Source organism: Humulus lupulus, chromosome 6, assembly GCF_963169125.1.
Source record: "Humulus lupulus chromosome 6, drHumLupu1.1, whole genome shotgun sequence".
NCBI lineage: Eukaryota > Viridiplantae > Streptophyta > Magnoliopsida > Rosales > Cannabaceae > Humulus > Humulus lupulus.
Window position 1 is genome coordinate 34,814,522 of NC_084798.1, and position 13,029 is coordinate 34,827,550.

The following is a 13,029-nucleotide window of genomic DNA, read 5'->3' on the forward strand; positions in this document are numbered from 1 at the left end:
CTTCACAAAATCCAGAGTGGAATGGGTATCAGGTACTTTCAACTAAGAAAATTATCTGTTACTTTTTGAAGTACCGAGATTTAATTAACTTTTATTTCTTTGATGCTACTAGTGAGTATTTTAAGGATGAATTTAAAGCATGTACACTCTTATTTTATTTTTATCTCACTTTCTTTTTATTGAATTCTATTGCTTAATCTTCAGTCCTTTCTCATATACAAGTTCTCATTAAGCTCTCAGTACTTCATTTTTATTAATTTTTTACAATTATATTTGTCACCCCTTTTGATTGCTTCTAATAGCAGCAAGACATTTTGTTTCTTGCTTGGAGTCCTTACCATCCTATTTTTTGGTTTTAGTGTTTTTTTTAAAAGAAAATAAATGTAAAAAACAAAACTTTATTAATTACCAAAATTGAACAAATTAAAAAAAAAAAAAGGAGGATATGATTTAGTTATATAGATATCTGATTTACTGTGAACAATAATAACGACAAATAATTCCATATTGAGATTCTTTACACTTAAAACAAATTATTACCTTTATTTGTATCATGGTTTGTCTTGTTTTAGTGTCTGTCATCAAACTCAATTGACATCAGCATCAGCCATTCAGCTTAATTAAATTTTGGCATTTGGGTCTATGCTTTGGTTGATGCAAAGTAGTGAAATAAATTTATTCAGAAATATATTCAAGGACACCTCAGGATTTTGGCAATGTCGGTTTCTAAACAAATTATAATCAATGAGAAATTTTTCTTTTCATTTTTTTCATAGGAACGGCATGTCCTTCACATAATAGTGAAGGTTTGAACTAAATGTATCATGTAAGCCATTTCAAGTTCAGACTAATCTTTTTGTGTGGGTTATGGCATCTCATTTAAAACTGTTGTTACTATGTCAAAAGAATTAAACTACACATTGTGGAATGTGTCCAGTATATAATATAAAATATTCAAAAGCAGCATGCTCAAGTGGTAGATTAAGTAAAGCTTGCTGTCTAGGTTATGGAATCTCATTAATTATAAATTAAAATTGTTACTATGTCAAAGGAATTAAAATACACATTATGGAATGTGTGTTCAGTATATAATTCCTTTTTCCCAAATATATGCGATATATTAGCATGATAATAATATGTTGTTGCATGTTGGTGGGTAATTAACTTATATGGGTTTAGAAGCTATTTGCACTACATATTGGAGCTTACTGACTTTATTTTGCTCACAGAGATGACTCTCTAGTCACTGAAGTGGAGCCTTATATTCCTTTTAATATCAACCCAGCAGGAATGCAGCCTGTTCTTACCACTAATTATCTGTTGGCCGTCCCCAGCATTCTTGCAAGGTTTTATTAACTTTTGGCTGGAAGTCATCTGTTTCTTTATATCTTCAAGTATAGATATCCAAGAATTTCAATTAAAATTGATTTTTACCGCAGATTATTTAATTTTCTAAAATCTTTGTAACACTTTATTAGAAACAACCAAATATATTAATAAAGGACCCTATATATAAATTACTTATAGAACTAGTTCTCAGAGTAAGTTTGAAATAAAAAGAAAGAGTAGCCCAACAATTGGAAAAACCAATATGAACAAAGTTCATCCATCTAGAAATACTGCAGTTAGACCTAGTGTTGAAGATAAACCAAAGTCACAATTTTCACAGCTCTGAAGTAGGAAACTTAGCTGTTTTAAGTTTTCTGATGCAATATTTGCTGTTCTGAGTTTACTGTGATGGATTTTATGTTTTGATTTAAGGATTTGCTTTGAACATTTGGTTGTGGACATTTAATTTTGAAGTAATCTTCAAATATTGAAGTGAATTTGCTATTTTGACTTTATTTGAATTCACCACTTGGTTTAGCATTTGATTAACCTATTTGCTTCCTTCAACTCCATTTAAAAAAAAAAACCTTATTGAAAGTCAGGAAAAAAAAAGAAAGAAAATGAGATAATGATTGAGACAAAATCTGAAAAGAAAATCTAAATCATTAATAATTTATAAAAAGGAATTAATAAAACTTAATCATTACTCAACGGAATATCTGGTTACATATGTGGCATAAAATTACAATAACCCAAATCCAAATATAAAATTACAATATCTGGTTACATATATCTATATCTGTCTCTCACACAATTTCAATGAATGTAATCTACAACTGTAACGACCTGAATATGCTAATAAGGCTTCAGGCCTTGATTAGTGTGCTTGGAGGGCAATAAATGGATGATTATGTTAATGTATGAATTAATGTGAATATATGATAATGATGCATGTTTAGTTGAGTCAAATGTGCATGTGGGCCCCATCTGGATATTAGGGGCATAAATGTGATAAATGCTATATATATGTGATATGTCTGCGCAGCACGATCCGAGACAGTCCTGGGGAGCGGTTAGCCAGAAAGTCACAAAAGGGTTGAGATTTAGACTCGGGGCGAGTCGAGGGGTAATTTGGGTACTAGATGTGTTATGGGATTATCGAGTTATGAAAATAAATATTTGGAGATATATTTGAGGATAGAATGTCTAGGAGGGAATATTGGGGAAATTTACCATTTTTCCCTCGGGGACGTTTTGGTGCCCCGAGCCTTAAGGTAACCACATAGACTTACGTTGAAAAAAATAAACCTTAGAATTATACAGAATACTCAGGAAACCGACTCACTCATTCTCTCTAAGCAAGTGGATATTTTCTCTTTGGAGGCTTAAGGAGAAACTTGGAGAAATTAGCTAGAAGTTAGAGAAATTCAGCTAGGAATCTTGGGAGCTAGGAGCTTGGGGATTAAGGATCAACTTCAGAGATTTAACTCAGCAAAGGGTTTCGGCGAGGCTCAAGTTATAGGACTGTGCTCAGGACATCGGTGCTTGGTGAGCTCGGGACTCAAGTAAGGAAACCCTTGTTTCCATAGAGCTTGTATACAGGGCTGAGCCCAATGTGTTTGAATTGCAGGGCGTAGCCCTTTGATTGTATTTGATAGTATTCTGTACTTGTTTATTATGCTATGAGTGCAATTATGTGAATGATCGGCAAGAGCCGGGAACAGTGTAGGCCGAGGTCGGCAGGGGCCGAGAAACGACAAAGGGCCGGGAACGGCGTTAGGCACGTTGAGTGCAAGGCCGGGTACGGCAAGGGGCCGGGAGCAGCGTTGAGCATGTGGAGTGCGAGTTGCCAGGGCAAGACCCTAAAAGGATACCAAGGATATCCTCAAGGTGTGGACCGCGAACCCAGGGCCTGGTAAGCGCCTGGGACGGCTAGGCCATATGTGTTTAGCCCATTGGTGGCCTGCTTATATGCTTGGTGTATGTTTTGCATATGTTATCTGTTTGTGGGTTTTCTTGCTGGGCTTCGGCTCACAGATGCTCTGTGGTGCAGGTAAGGGCAAGGTGAGAGCCAACCAACCATGAGTGTAGCAGGCGTGAGGCGGCGTGTACATGTTGGGCCAGCCTGGCTGCCACAGCCAGTGGATTTTCGGAGATGGTTGTAAATAAACTTAGATTTTGTCGTTTAGTCGACTTGGTTCAATTTATATGATGTAAATGTTTCTAAACTGTGTTTTGGGATCCCAGGTGTCAAACTTTTATGATTTTCATTGAAATGGAATTATTTCTAAAGTTTTTCTTCTGTTTATGGCTCAATTACACTATTTGACCTAAAATCTCGATTAGCGAGTTGAACGCACATTTTTAAACTCACTTAGTAATGGCTCTAAGAAAGTAGGGCGTTACAGTAATCTTTTATTTTCTTTAATTAGATTGGGTCTAATTTTATTATTGCATATCTAGTCAGAAATCTAAATTATTTTTAACAATTATGGCCTGCAATGACAATAATCATTTATATTATCATGGTTTTTATTCCAATCAGTATACTGTGCTCTGCATTTTTTATAGTAGATTGAAAAAGATTGCCCTCTTATGGTGTTGTTCTTGATTTTTTTATATATTGTAACATCATTTAGTAGATTGATACTCATATGCAGATATGCTTTTATGTATAGATTTTTCATAGGGAAATCCTCATCAAGCCAATTTATTTGATGATCTTGGTATATATATATATGTTGCATTTGTAATGATGTAATCCATGTAGTTGGAATAGAAGGGAATGTTTCTCCTGTAACTAGTTAGTGCCAAAGAGCCTTGTCCAAATGGTCCTTTTGAATTTTCCTGCAACATGCTTTAATACCTTATTGATTGCTTGGCAGACTCTGAGCTTTAATTGTCCTATTTCTTGTACTTGATTTATTTCTCTGCTCTGTTTGCAGAGGCAAAATATGGTCAAAGGGAATATGCAACTATTTTCAGTGGAACAACAGAGAAGTCAAGCTCTGGAAGCTCATGCTGCTGCTTTTGCACAATTTAAAGTGCGTAAATTAACTTCTCCCTCTCTTTATCTCTCTTAATTCTCTTGTTTTTTATCGCACTTGGTATGCATATCATATATGCATATTTGTTGATTGATGGTCGAATTTATACAGGTTCCAGGGAATGAGAATCCTTCTACTCTCATTTCCTTTGCAACAAAGACTTTTAATGCTGGCCAAATTACATCAAAGCTGCATGTTATAGATCTTGGTGCCCAACCAGGTTAGCTTAGTATTATTTAATTCACCCCCTTTATTAAAAAAGACAAAAATGTTTGATAGGTCTAGAATCTTAATCAGAAATTTATTCCTTTCTTTTTGTCTTGATGAATAATTTTTACATCCTTTTGTTGGTTCATCACAAATTAATATTCCATGAATGATTTTAGGTTGTCCAGCGATTCCAAGAACTGTTTGCGCAAACGAAGTATAAAGAAGTTGCTGAACTTGCTGTTGAGTCTCCACAAGGAATTCTTCGTACTCCTGATACAGTTGCCAAATTTCAGGTTTTTCCACTTTGCTTTTGTTGTCATGTTGGTGTCAAGTTATTCTGTAACTTTTTACTATGTATATTTAAAGTAATTCTCAAATTCAAGTTGTGTAGACTGTAGAATAGTCAAACTCTCTATCAATGATACAGAACGTGGCATTCCATACTGTGGTAGTTTGTTACTATGGGATGCCTGTCAAAATGGCCATTTCCCCTTGTTTAGAGGGCTGGGGATCGGAGACCAATTTCAAATGTTTGTTTCTATAATTTTTAAAGAATTGGAAATTTATGAACCTAATTGAGATAAAAGTACCATCAATTACTTGGAAAAAGACAGTATCAGGAAGCTCGAATAGAAGTGGAATTGGATATTACAATACCTTTAAGTTATGCTGAACCTTTATGATTAGTAATTAATTCTTATTCTTATTGTTGCAGAGTGTTCCTGTACAAACTGGGCAAACACCACCCCTTTTGCAGTATTTTGGTACTCTCTTGACCAGAGGAAAGCTTAATGCTTTTGAGTCATTTGAACTATCACGTCTTGTTGTGAACCAGAACAAGAATAATTTGTTGGAAAATTGGCTAGCAGAAGACAAATTAGAATGCAGCGAGGAGCTAGGAGATATTGTGAAGGCTATCATTATGGAATTTGTTAATTACACAGTCCTGTGTTTCTTTTCTCTTGGCAATAATTTAGTTGTTTACTTCAAATAATGCCTGTGTCATGTTGTTTATGGTATATCTTAGTTTCTTTTGAATTATTTAATTATTTAGGTTTCTTCCTCTAGTAATGGATGTGAGATTCTAACTAGTCTAGTATTGGTTATCTGAAAATCTCATCTTCTCTAGCTTCGGTTTTTTTTTTTTAATTCATTTTGGTATCTTAGTAGTGTTTTTTTTTTAATTCAAGCTTCAGACTTGTTCTATTCTGCTTCTAGTTTTATTGATGTTGTTATGTCTACCATTTCTCTTGCTTCTGATGGTACATTTAGGTTTGCTTCTGATGTTGTACTTCCTTTGATAATTCTAGATATGCATGTGCTTTGGTTTCCTCTGTTTTTATAGCTTCTTTCACTGCAGCAATTTTCAACTTTTATGTTGGATGACTAATTATAAACAATGTTTAGTAAACGCAAAATTGTTTTTTTTGAAGTATGGGATGCATGAATAGTTTAGGCTAGTGATAGACTTGATAACTTAAGAAAATTTAACAATGAGTGTAAATAATCACTACAAAAAAGTGAAGTAATTGTCACTTAAACAACAAAAAACTATGCACTGCTTACTGTGTTTTCTATGATCGATGTAATTATAATAAAAAAAGATCAAATAAATTATATGTATATATGTTTTTGGTTAGATATATATGTGTGTGTGTGTGTGTGTGTGTGTGTTTTTAATTAGATAGCTATTGAAAATCTCTATTAGCTATAGTATATAACTTTAGTGGGGAACATATCAACACATGCATCAGACCAAATAATCAATACTCACAGGAACACATTGAAATTTAAGTATTAATTAAATACATTTTTTTAATTTGCTTTTGGTTGGTTTTGTAGAACTACCAAATACTAATTATGTATTTTAAGTTTGGGTTATGAAAGTCAAATGTTGAAGTTGCATTTGATGCTAAATGAATTTAGACAGTTGGCAGGGGCTATAATTTAATTACGCTTGTTCTCTTGCTTTTAATTTAATTTCTTATCCTTTGTGGGTTTAGCTTCTATAGATATATATGTACATCTTTGTGCCTATTGATTGTCTATAGTTTGATTACTTTGAAGAAATAAGAATTTCTATTTAATGACACATTTGGTATATATATTGTTATTAGCTTGTTGTTGTCTCGTCTGTTTGGGAGTATTTCATGGCATAAATTGCATGTATAGACACTGTGAGATTGATAGACTTAACTGGTTGTGAGTTTAGGCACCTAAGGGATGGCTTGTACTAGTTGGCTAAAAGCTAATTTAATCACAGTTATGCCCAGCTAGCTATTAGTTACCAATTCTCTCTTTTATTTTGTTTATGTTTTTCTACATGTTTGTGTGAATATAGTGGTTTGATCTGAAAGATTTTTTGTCTTATTTTGTGTTTGATTTTTAGTATCTAGCTTCTGTTCTGCTTCTAATTCTGGGGGTCTCTACTATTGGAGTACCAAGCTTGCTTAGGTCTAGAGTTTAGTACCTGTTTGAGCTCCATATTCTAGAGTTTAGTACCTGTTTGAGCTCCATATTCTATTACACCTCTCCTTTAAATGAGATATGAGATTCGATGGATCTACCCTAGAAATAATAGTATCATTCTAAATGCTTTTGTAACTCAAATCTCCCAAACTTTTAACATGCTATCTCTGTAATTAAGCACCTGAACCAAAGATGTCTTTTGGGTGAAATTGAGGCCCCTTTAACCTGAAAATGTTAATGTTTGTTTACTGTAATATGTATCTATTCACTGTGATAGCAGTATTTTGAATTTTGAAGTATGTTCACCTGGTATTGCTTGCTTAGGTCTTATATTGTATACAGTTTTATTATTTGATTCATATTATTTAATTTTTTTAAGCATATACCTTACCTTTTATCTGCTATTGCAGGAGAAAAATGTCTCTTTCTCCATCAATTGGAGGAGAAAATGATACTTAATTTTGAAGGCTTTGTGTTGGGCAGCTGTGGAATATTTCGTTGCGAAAGTAGTAACTTTATACCTTACCTTTTATCTGCTATTGCAAGAGAAAAATGTCTCTTTCTCCATCAATTGGAGGAGAAAAGGATACTTAATTTTGAAGTCTTTGTGTTGGGCAGCTGTGGAATATTTTGTTGCGAAAGTAGTAACTTTTCAATATGTTGAATATTTAAGACTACTTGAATACTTAAATAACATTTTGTTGTTGATGATGGTGTTGAATGTTTTAAACTAATTTGTGGATTGTTAATACAATGTTGAATGTTTTTACTTTTTGTTATTTAAAAATCAAGTTCATTTGACGATGCTAGTATATATTAGAAAGTTAATTTTAATTATATAAAAAAATTAAAATATAATAGAATAAATTAGTGTTATATAAATGAATATATAATGAGAATTTAAACTTATCTAAATATTAAAATAATACGAAAATTGTGTTATAATATCTATTACAATAACACTTTTTATGTAAAGAATTTTGTTATGCAAACTTCATTATATAACACAAATAATGTGTTATACTAAAGTGTAGTATAACACAAATTTATAAGTATTGAAATGTGTTATATAATCGACTATAAATAATATAATTAAACACTTATCTATTTATTAAAATAACACAGAAAGTGTGTTATCGTTGACAGTATAATAACACATCTATATAACAATGATAAAGCGTTATGTAAAGTACCCTGACCTACGATAACATAGTCGGTCTTAACACATCAAAAAGTCTTATGGTATGTTTTGATAACACATTTTTGGTGTTATTAAAAGCATTTTTCTTGTAGTGCATCTTTAGACTTATTTACACCCTTGTTTCTAATTCTCGACTCCTCTTCAATTCTAATGTGTTTATGGATCTCATCCAAAGTGTAATCCTCATTCTTATGGAGGATTCTTTTCCTATAGATCCTCTAAGTTGATGGTAATTTTGCTACTATTGCACCAACTTGAAAAGCCTCGAGAAGCTCATTCTTGAGAACTTTCAACTTGTTCACAATCACTTGTAACTCATGAATTTGAGGTAAACGAGTTTTTCCATCAATGAAAGAAAATTCTAAATATTGAGAAATTAAGAACTTTCTTGTACCTTTTTCCTCGACCTTGTACTTACTCTCAAAGGCATCCTAAATCTCCTTTGCAGATTTGGTATTGGTATAGAGGTCATATAGCCTATCAGATAAGGCATTAAGGATATGACCCCTATAAAGAAGCTTGTCCTCTTCTCTCTTCATTATTTTCTCCACCACCTCAGGAGTGTCTTTGTCGGATGGCTCGGCTAGAGGTGCCAAGGATGACTCAAGGATGGAGGCTATCTTGAGTGTTGTCAAAAGGAATTTCACCTTGTCTTGCCACCTAGTGAAATTGGATCCATCAAACCTATCCAACCTCACTAGGTCTTGGTTCATGATCTTAATGGTCTCACCTTCCATTGAAACAAACAAGAGATTAATGTAATGCCCCGAAAACCCTAATGCCGTTTAATGGCTGGATTAGTAGGTCGGGAGGGCCATAACTGTTTAATTATGCCATTAAATGATTATATGCATGTTTATGTGAATTATATTATAATGTAATGTTAAATGCATACATGTGGGTCCACATTTGATTATAGGGGTATTTTGGTAATTTGGCCCGTTGAGGGCATATTTGTAAATTTTGGTGCATGCTTGTGATTAATTGTTGAGGCCACATTATAATGTGGATTTGTTCGAGCTATTAGGCATGAGCCGATCTTTGAATATAAACTATCGATTTGGTCATAACAGGTTTAGTTCGGGGCTCGGGGTGAGTCTCGGGGTGATTTTGAATGATTAGAGCGTTGCCGGGAATTAAAGGGTAATGGGATATGAATTATTGGTGTTTGAGTATATCGAGAATAGAGGGAATTGGAGAGCGTTAATTATGATTAACGAAATAGGTGGAAAATGTTGATTTTTCCCTTGGGAGCCTTTAGAAATCCTTATTTGACCTATGGGTATTTTGATCTTTTCCCTCATAGGATAAATATGACTTTGGTAACCTGTAGAAAATAGAATCAAAACAGAGTGTTGTTCTTGCTCCTCACGTTCATCTTCTTCCTCTTACTTCCTTTGGAGTTTTTTATCCCAATTTGAAGAACTAAGCTAAGGAATCCAAGTTTGGGGCTTAGGACTTTAGTTCAACCATTGAAGAGGACTTAAATCCAACTTGAGGTAAGATTTCATCCATGAAACCTTAGTGATGCTCTGTTTTTCTTATGGTTTTCAGTAGTGAAATTTAAGGTATTAAGTTGAGAATTAATGGAAGTTTTTGGAGGAAGTGCACTTAGGTTTTGATGCTTGTATGGTGGGTAAGTTGTGGTAGCAATTGGGGGGTTTTGCTTGGTGATATTGGGGGAGTTTTAATGAGGTTTTAGATTGAGTTCGAAGGGAGGAAAACATGGTTTTTAACTAAGTTTCAAGTGGAGCGGCGGCTCTGTTCTGAAGTGCCGCGACCCAAGCTTGAGAAAAGAGAGGAAGAGGCTGAAGGGCCGCAGCATGGCCAGGGAGGACCGCGGCCCGTGCTGGGAGCTGAAGGGAGGCCGCCTCTGTTTGAGGGGCGGGCCGCGGCATGGCCAGGGAGGGCCGCGACCCTTAGTGGCATTTTGGCCAGAAATGGGTTTTTGGCTTGGGGATTCAAGCCTTAGGCCTCGGGATCAATCCTACTACCCGGTTTAGTAGGATTTGATGTCTTGGAGGATAGGTTTTGGTTCAGGAACCTTTGTTATTCATTTTATTGAAGGAATTCCATATTTGGTTATGACCAGGTGACCGCTAAGGAATCAAAAGGTCGATCGTTCTCGGGGTTCGTTCTTGTTCTATTTCTCGCTCGAACCAGAGGTAAGAAAACTGGACCCTGTGTATATGACATGCATAATTGTTGTTGAGGCATGATGGTTATTAAATGTGGACATTGATTGCATATCAAATGCTTAGCAACTCCTGCTTACTTGTGTATGGCACTGACTAGTCAGGGTCAGCATTGGTCGCATATTACAGACCTGAGAGTCAGAAACGTCATAAGCGTCATGAACGCAGGACTGATAAAAGATTAGATCTAATCGATATCAGCGTTGAATGACTCTAGGAGCGTTAATGCTGGACCGACCCTAAGGTCGGTGAAAATTATAAGCGCTTGACTAGTCTAGGACTAGTTACTCAGAGCTAGGGCCTAAGGCCTAGGTGACTGCTTGTCAGGTGGCTAGGGAGCGGAATCCCACGGTTGTGACTCTATGGTCATGCGGTAGGTTATATTGGTGACTAGTTCATCAAGCACCTATCTTGGTAAGCTAGTGAAAGGATCACTTATTTGTAAAGCCCAGGTGACCTTATCGTCACATGGCTGAAGGGAATGGAACCCACCTTAGTGATTTTTCAACTGTCACTCATCTGTTTTGGACTGAGAGTCCTGAATGATTATTATGATCATTGTTGATATTATATTCATGCAATATTGTGTTTTCTTACTGGGCTTTGGCTCATGGGTGCTAAGAAGCTCACCCAGCCTTGAGTGGAGAGCTTAGGTGGTGATGTGTACATACGCGGTCGCTTGACCACCACGGCCAAGGAGTTCTCAGAGGGACTAGGGGGTTTACCTTATTTTTGTCGCTTAGGTCGGCGGGTTTGTAAATTTGAAACTGTAATGACCATTTTGAGTTGTAAATAACTTGTAAACGTTTTTATGGGCCCATGAACAGTTTTGTGTTTTAAATAAAATATATCCTTTTCTTTTGGTTGGTTTTCCACCTTAACCTATTAATAACACCTAGAAGCACGTTTTTAATTAAAGAACTCGGGTAGCGAGTTAAATTCACGGTTCATCATTCACCGTAACTGTTCTGGGGTAACCAGGGTGTTACAATTAAGCTTTTGATTGTTAAAGAATATATTATATTGCTCATAGGAAATGGTAAAACCAAAATACAACTCTATGCAAAAATACAATAGACAAGGTAATTTTTGAACAAGTGTTACAACTCCATTGCACAAAATACAAGTAAATAGAAAGATGTGGAAAAAGAAGATTACAAACTCAAAACAATGATAATACAAGTAAAATAAGAACAATAAGATTAAAAGAATGAAACGAACAATAATAAGAACACAAACTCTCACACAACCAAAGTGTAGAGTAGTGTGGATCACCAACTTGAACAAGGTTCAAAACCTTCGTCCAAAAGCTTATTTCCCCATATTCTCTAAGCACTAAGGGATCTCTAAAGGAAATAACTCTCTAGAATTATCAAGCCTCTATGGCGTATTTTCCAGTCAAGTGATTTGTGGATAGAAAATGGTATTGTCTTACAAGTGAGCATCAGGCTCCTATTTATAGAGTTTGAGATACCCTTTGAATTTCAAATTCCACCAACCCCCATGGTTGTTACCAATGTTTAATTGGATGTTTATGGAATTAAAATGGAGATTTGGGAGTTACTTGGAATGTTAGTGTTGGTATTAAATGATCAAATCAAAGGTACGCAGCGGAATATATGGACCCATTTTAATAAATATTAATACAGTCAGGATTATATACATATATAAATATTAAAATCACATGCAAATAGATCAGGGATTACCTCTTGTAGCCTATCAAGTGTCCTTGAGTCTTTTTTTTATAAATCAATGATCTTCCTATCCAATAATTTGATATCTCACACCCTGATCTTTCAGACCAATCCTCAAACACACAAGGACGTGCGTGGGCACGTAGGATTTAAAATGTTAATTTATGTGACTCCCTAGATGTACTCACACACATGAGATCTAGAGAGTTTTGACAAAGAGAATGTTTATAATAGTTTTCAAGTTTAGAGAAAATTATCGCTTTAGAGAAAGTCTGATTATTCATCATTACTATATATCACGTATATCAGATTTATAAAGATATTTAATCTAATTAAATAATATTTTTTTATTTAAAATATCATTCAAATTAAAAACTGATTAGATATTTTCATTTAATTATCTATTTAAATCATATTTAAAAAGAATAATTAAATAACTAATTAAATAAATTTATTTGAAATTCATAATTCAAATCCTAGGGATAAAATCCCTGATGCTAGGCGTCACACACTGTACTGTACAGTGTGTGTCGCCCATCCCTATTAAGGTTGCCTTAATTTTCTCATTTGTTTATTTAATCAACTTTTAAGACATGATATTTATTCCAACATAAATATCAGTTAATTTAAAATTAACTTTATCTTAAAATATCAATGTTTAATTAAATAAATAAATATCATATTATAAATAATATATTTATCATTTTCTCTCTTTATATTAATCCAAACAAGATTTATATTAATTTTAACGTATAGTTTTTCAAAATAAAAACTATATAGTTAAATAATTAATTAATTCACAATTAATCAATTACCCATAATTATCAAATAATTATTTCCTTGTCTTGGAAAATTTATTCCTTTGCAATATAGTCCTTTCTCTT

At 34.1% G+C, this 13,029-nt stretch overlaps 2 protein-coding genes across 2 annotated transcripts; both read left to right on the plus strand.

The window, feature by feature from the left end:
* The first annotated feature begins 4,243 nt into the window (after positions 1-4,243).
* Positions 4,244-5,432, plus strand: LOC133783959 (clathrin heavy chain 2-like). The gene is made up of 4 exons (XM_062223528.1): positions 4,244-4,373; positions 4,488-4,596; positions 4,763-4,879; positions 5,302-5,432. The coding sequence occupies exons 1-3, from the start codon at positions 4,284-4,286 to the stop codon at positions 4,804-4,806; spliced, it is 243 nt and encodes an 80-aa protein (XP_062079512.1). The 5' UTR covers positions 4,244-4,283; the 3' UTR covers positions 4,807-4,879; positions 5,302-5,432.
* On the plus strand, positions 5,005-5,580 carry LOC133784962 (clathrin heavy chain 1-like). Its single transcript, XM_062224227.1, has 2 exons — positions 5,005-5,034; positions 5,302-5,580. The coding sequence occupies exons 1-2, from the start codon at positions 5,005-5,007 to the stop codon at positions 5,578-5,580; spliced, it is 309 nt and encodes a 102-aa protein (XP_062080211.1).
* Positions 5,581-13,029: the final 7,449 nt, after the last annotated feature.

What these genes read in the sequence shown, in the direction of transcription:
- LOC133783959 (XM_062223528.1), top strand. Translation starts at nt 4,284, where the DNA reads ATGGTCAAAGGGAATATGCAACTATTTTCAGTGGAACAACAGAGAAGT. An exon ending in CTGCTTTTGCACAATTTAAA is followed by an intron (nt 4,374 to 4,487) that starts GTGCGTAAATTA and finishes GAATTTATACAG; the next exon opens with GTTCCAGGGAATGAGAATCC. An exon ending in AGATCTTGGTGCCCAACCAG is followed by an intron (nt 4,597 to 4,762) that starts GTTAGCTTAGTA and finishes GAATGATTTTAG; the next exon opens with GTTGTCCAGCGATTCCAAGA.
- LOC133784962 (XM_062224227.1), top strand. Translation starts at nt 5,005, where the DNA reads ATGATACAGAACGTGGCATTCCATACTGTG. An exon ending in ACGTGGCATTCCATACTGTG is followed by an intron (nt 5,035 to 5,301) that starts GTAGTTTGTTAC and finishes TTATTGTTGCAG; the next exon opens with AGTGTTCCTGTACAAACTGG.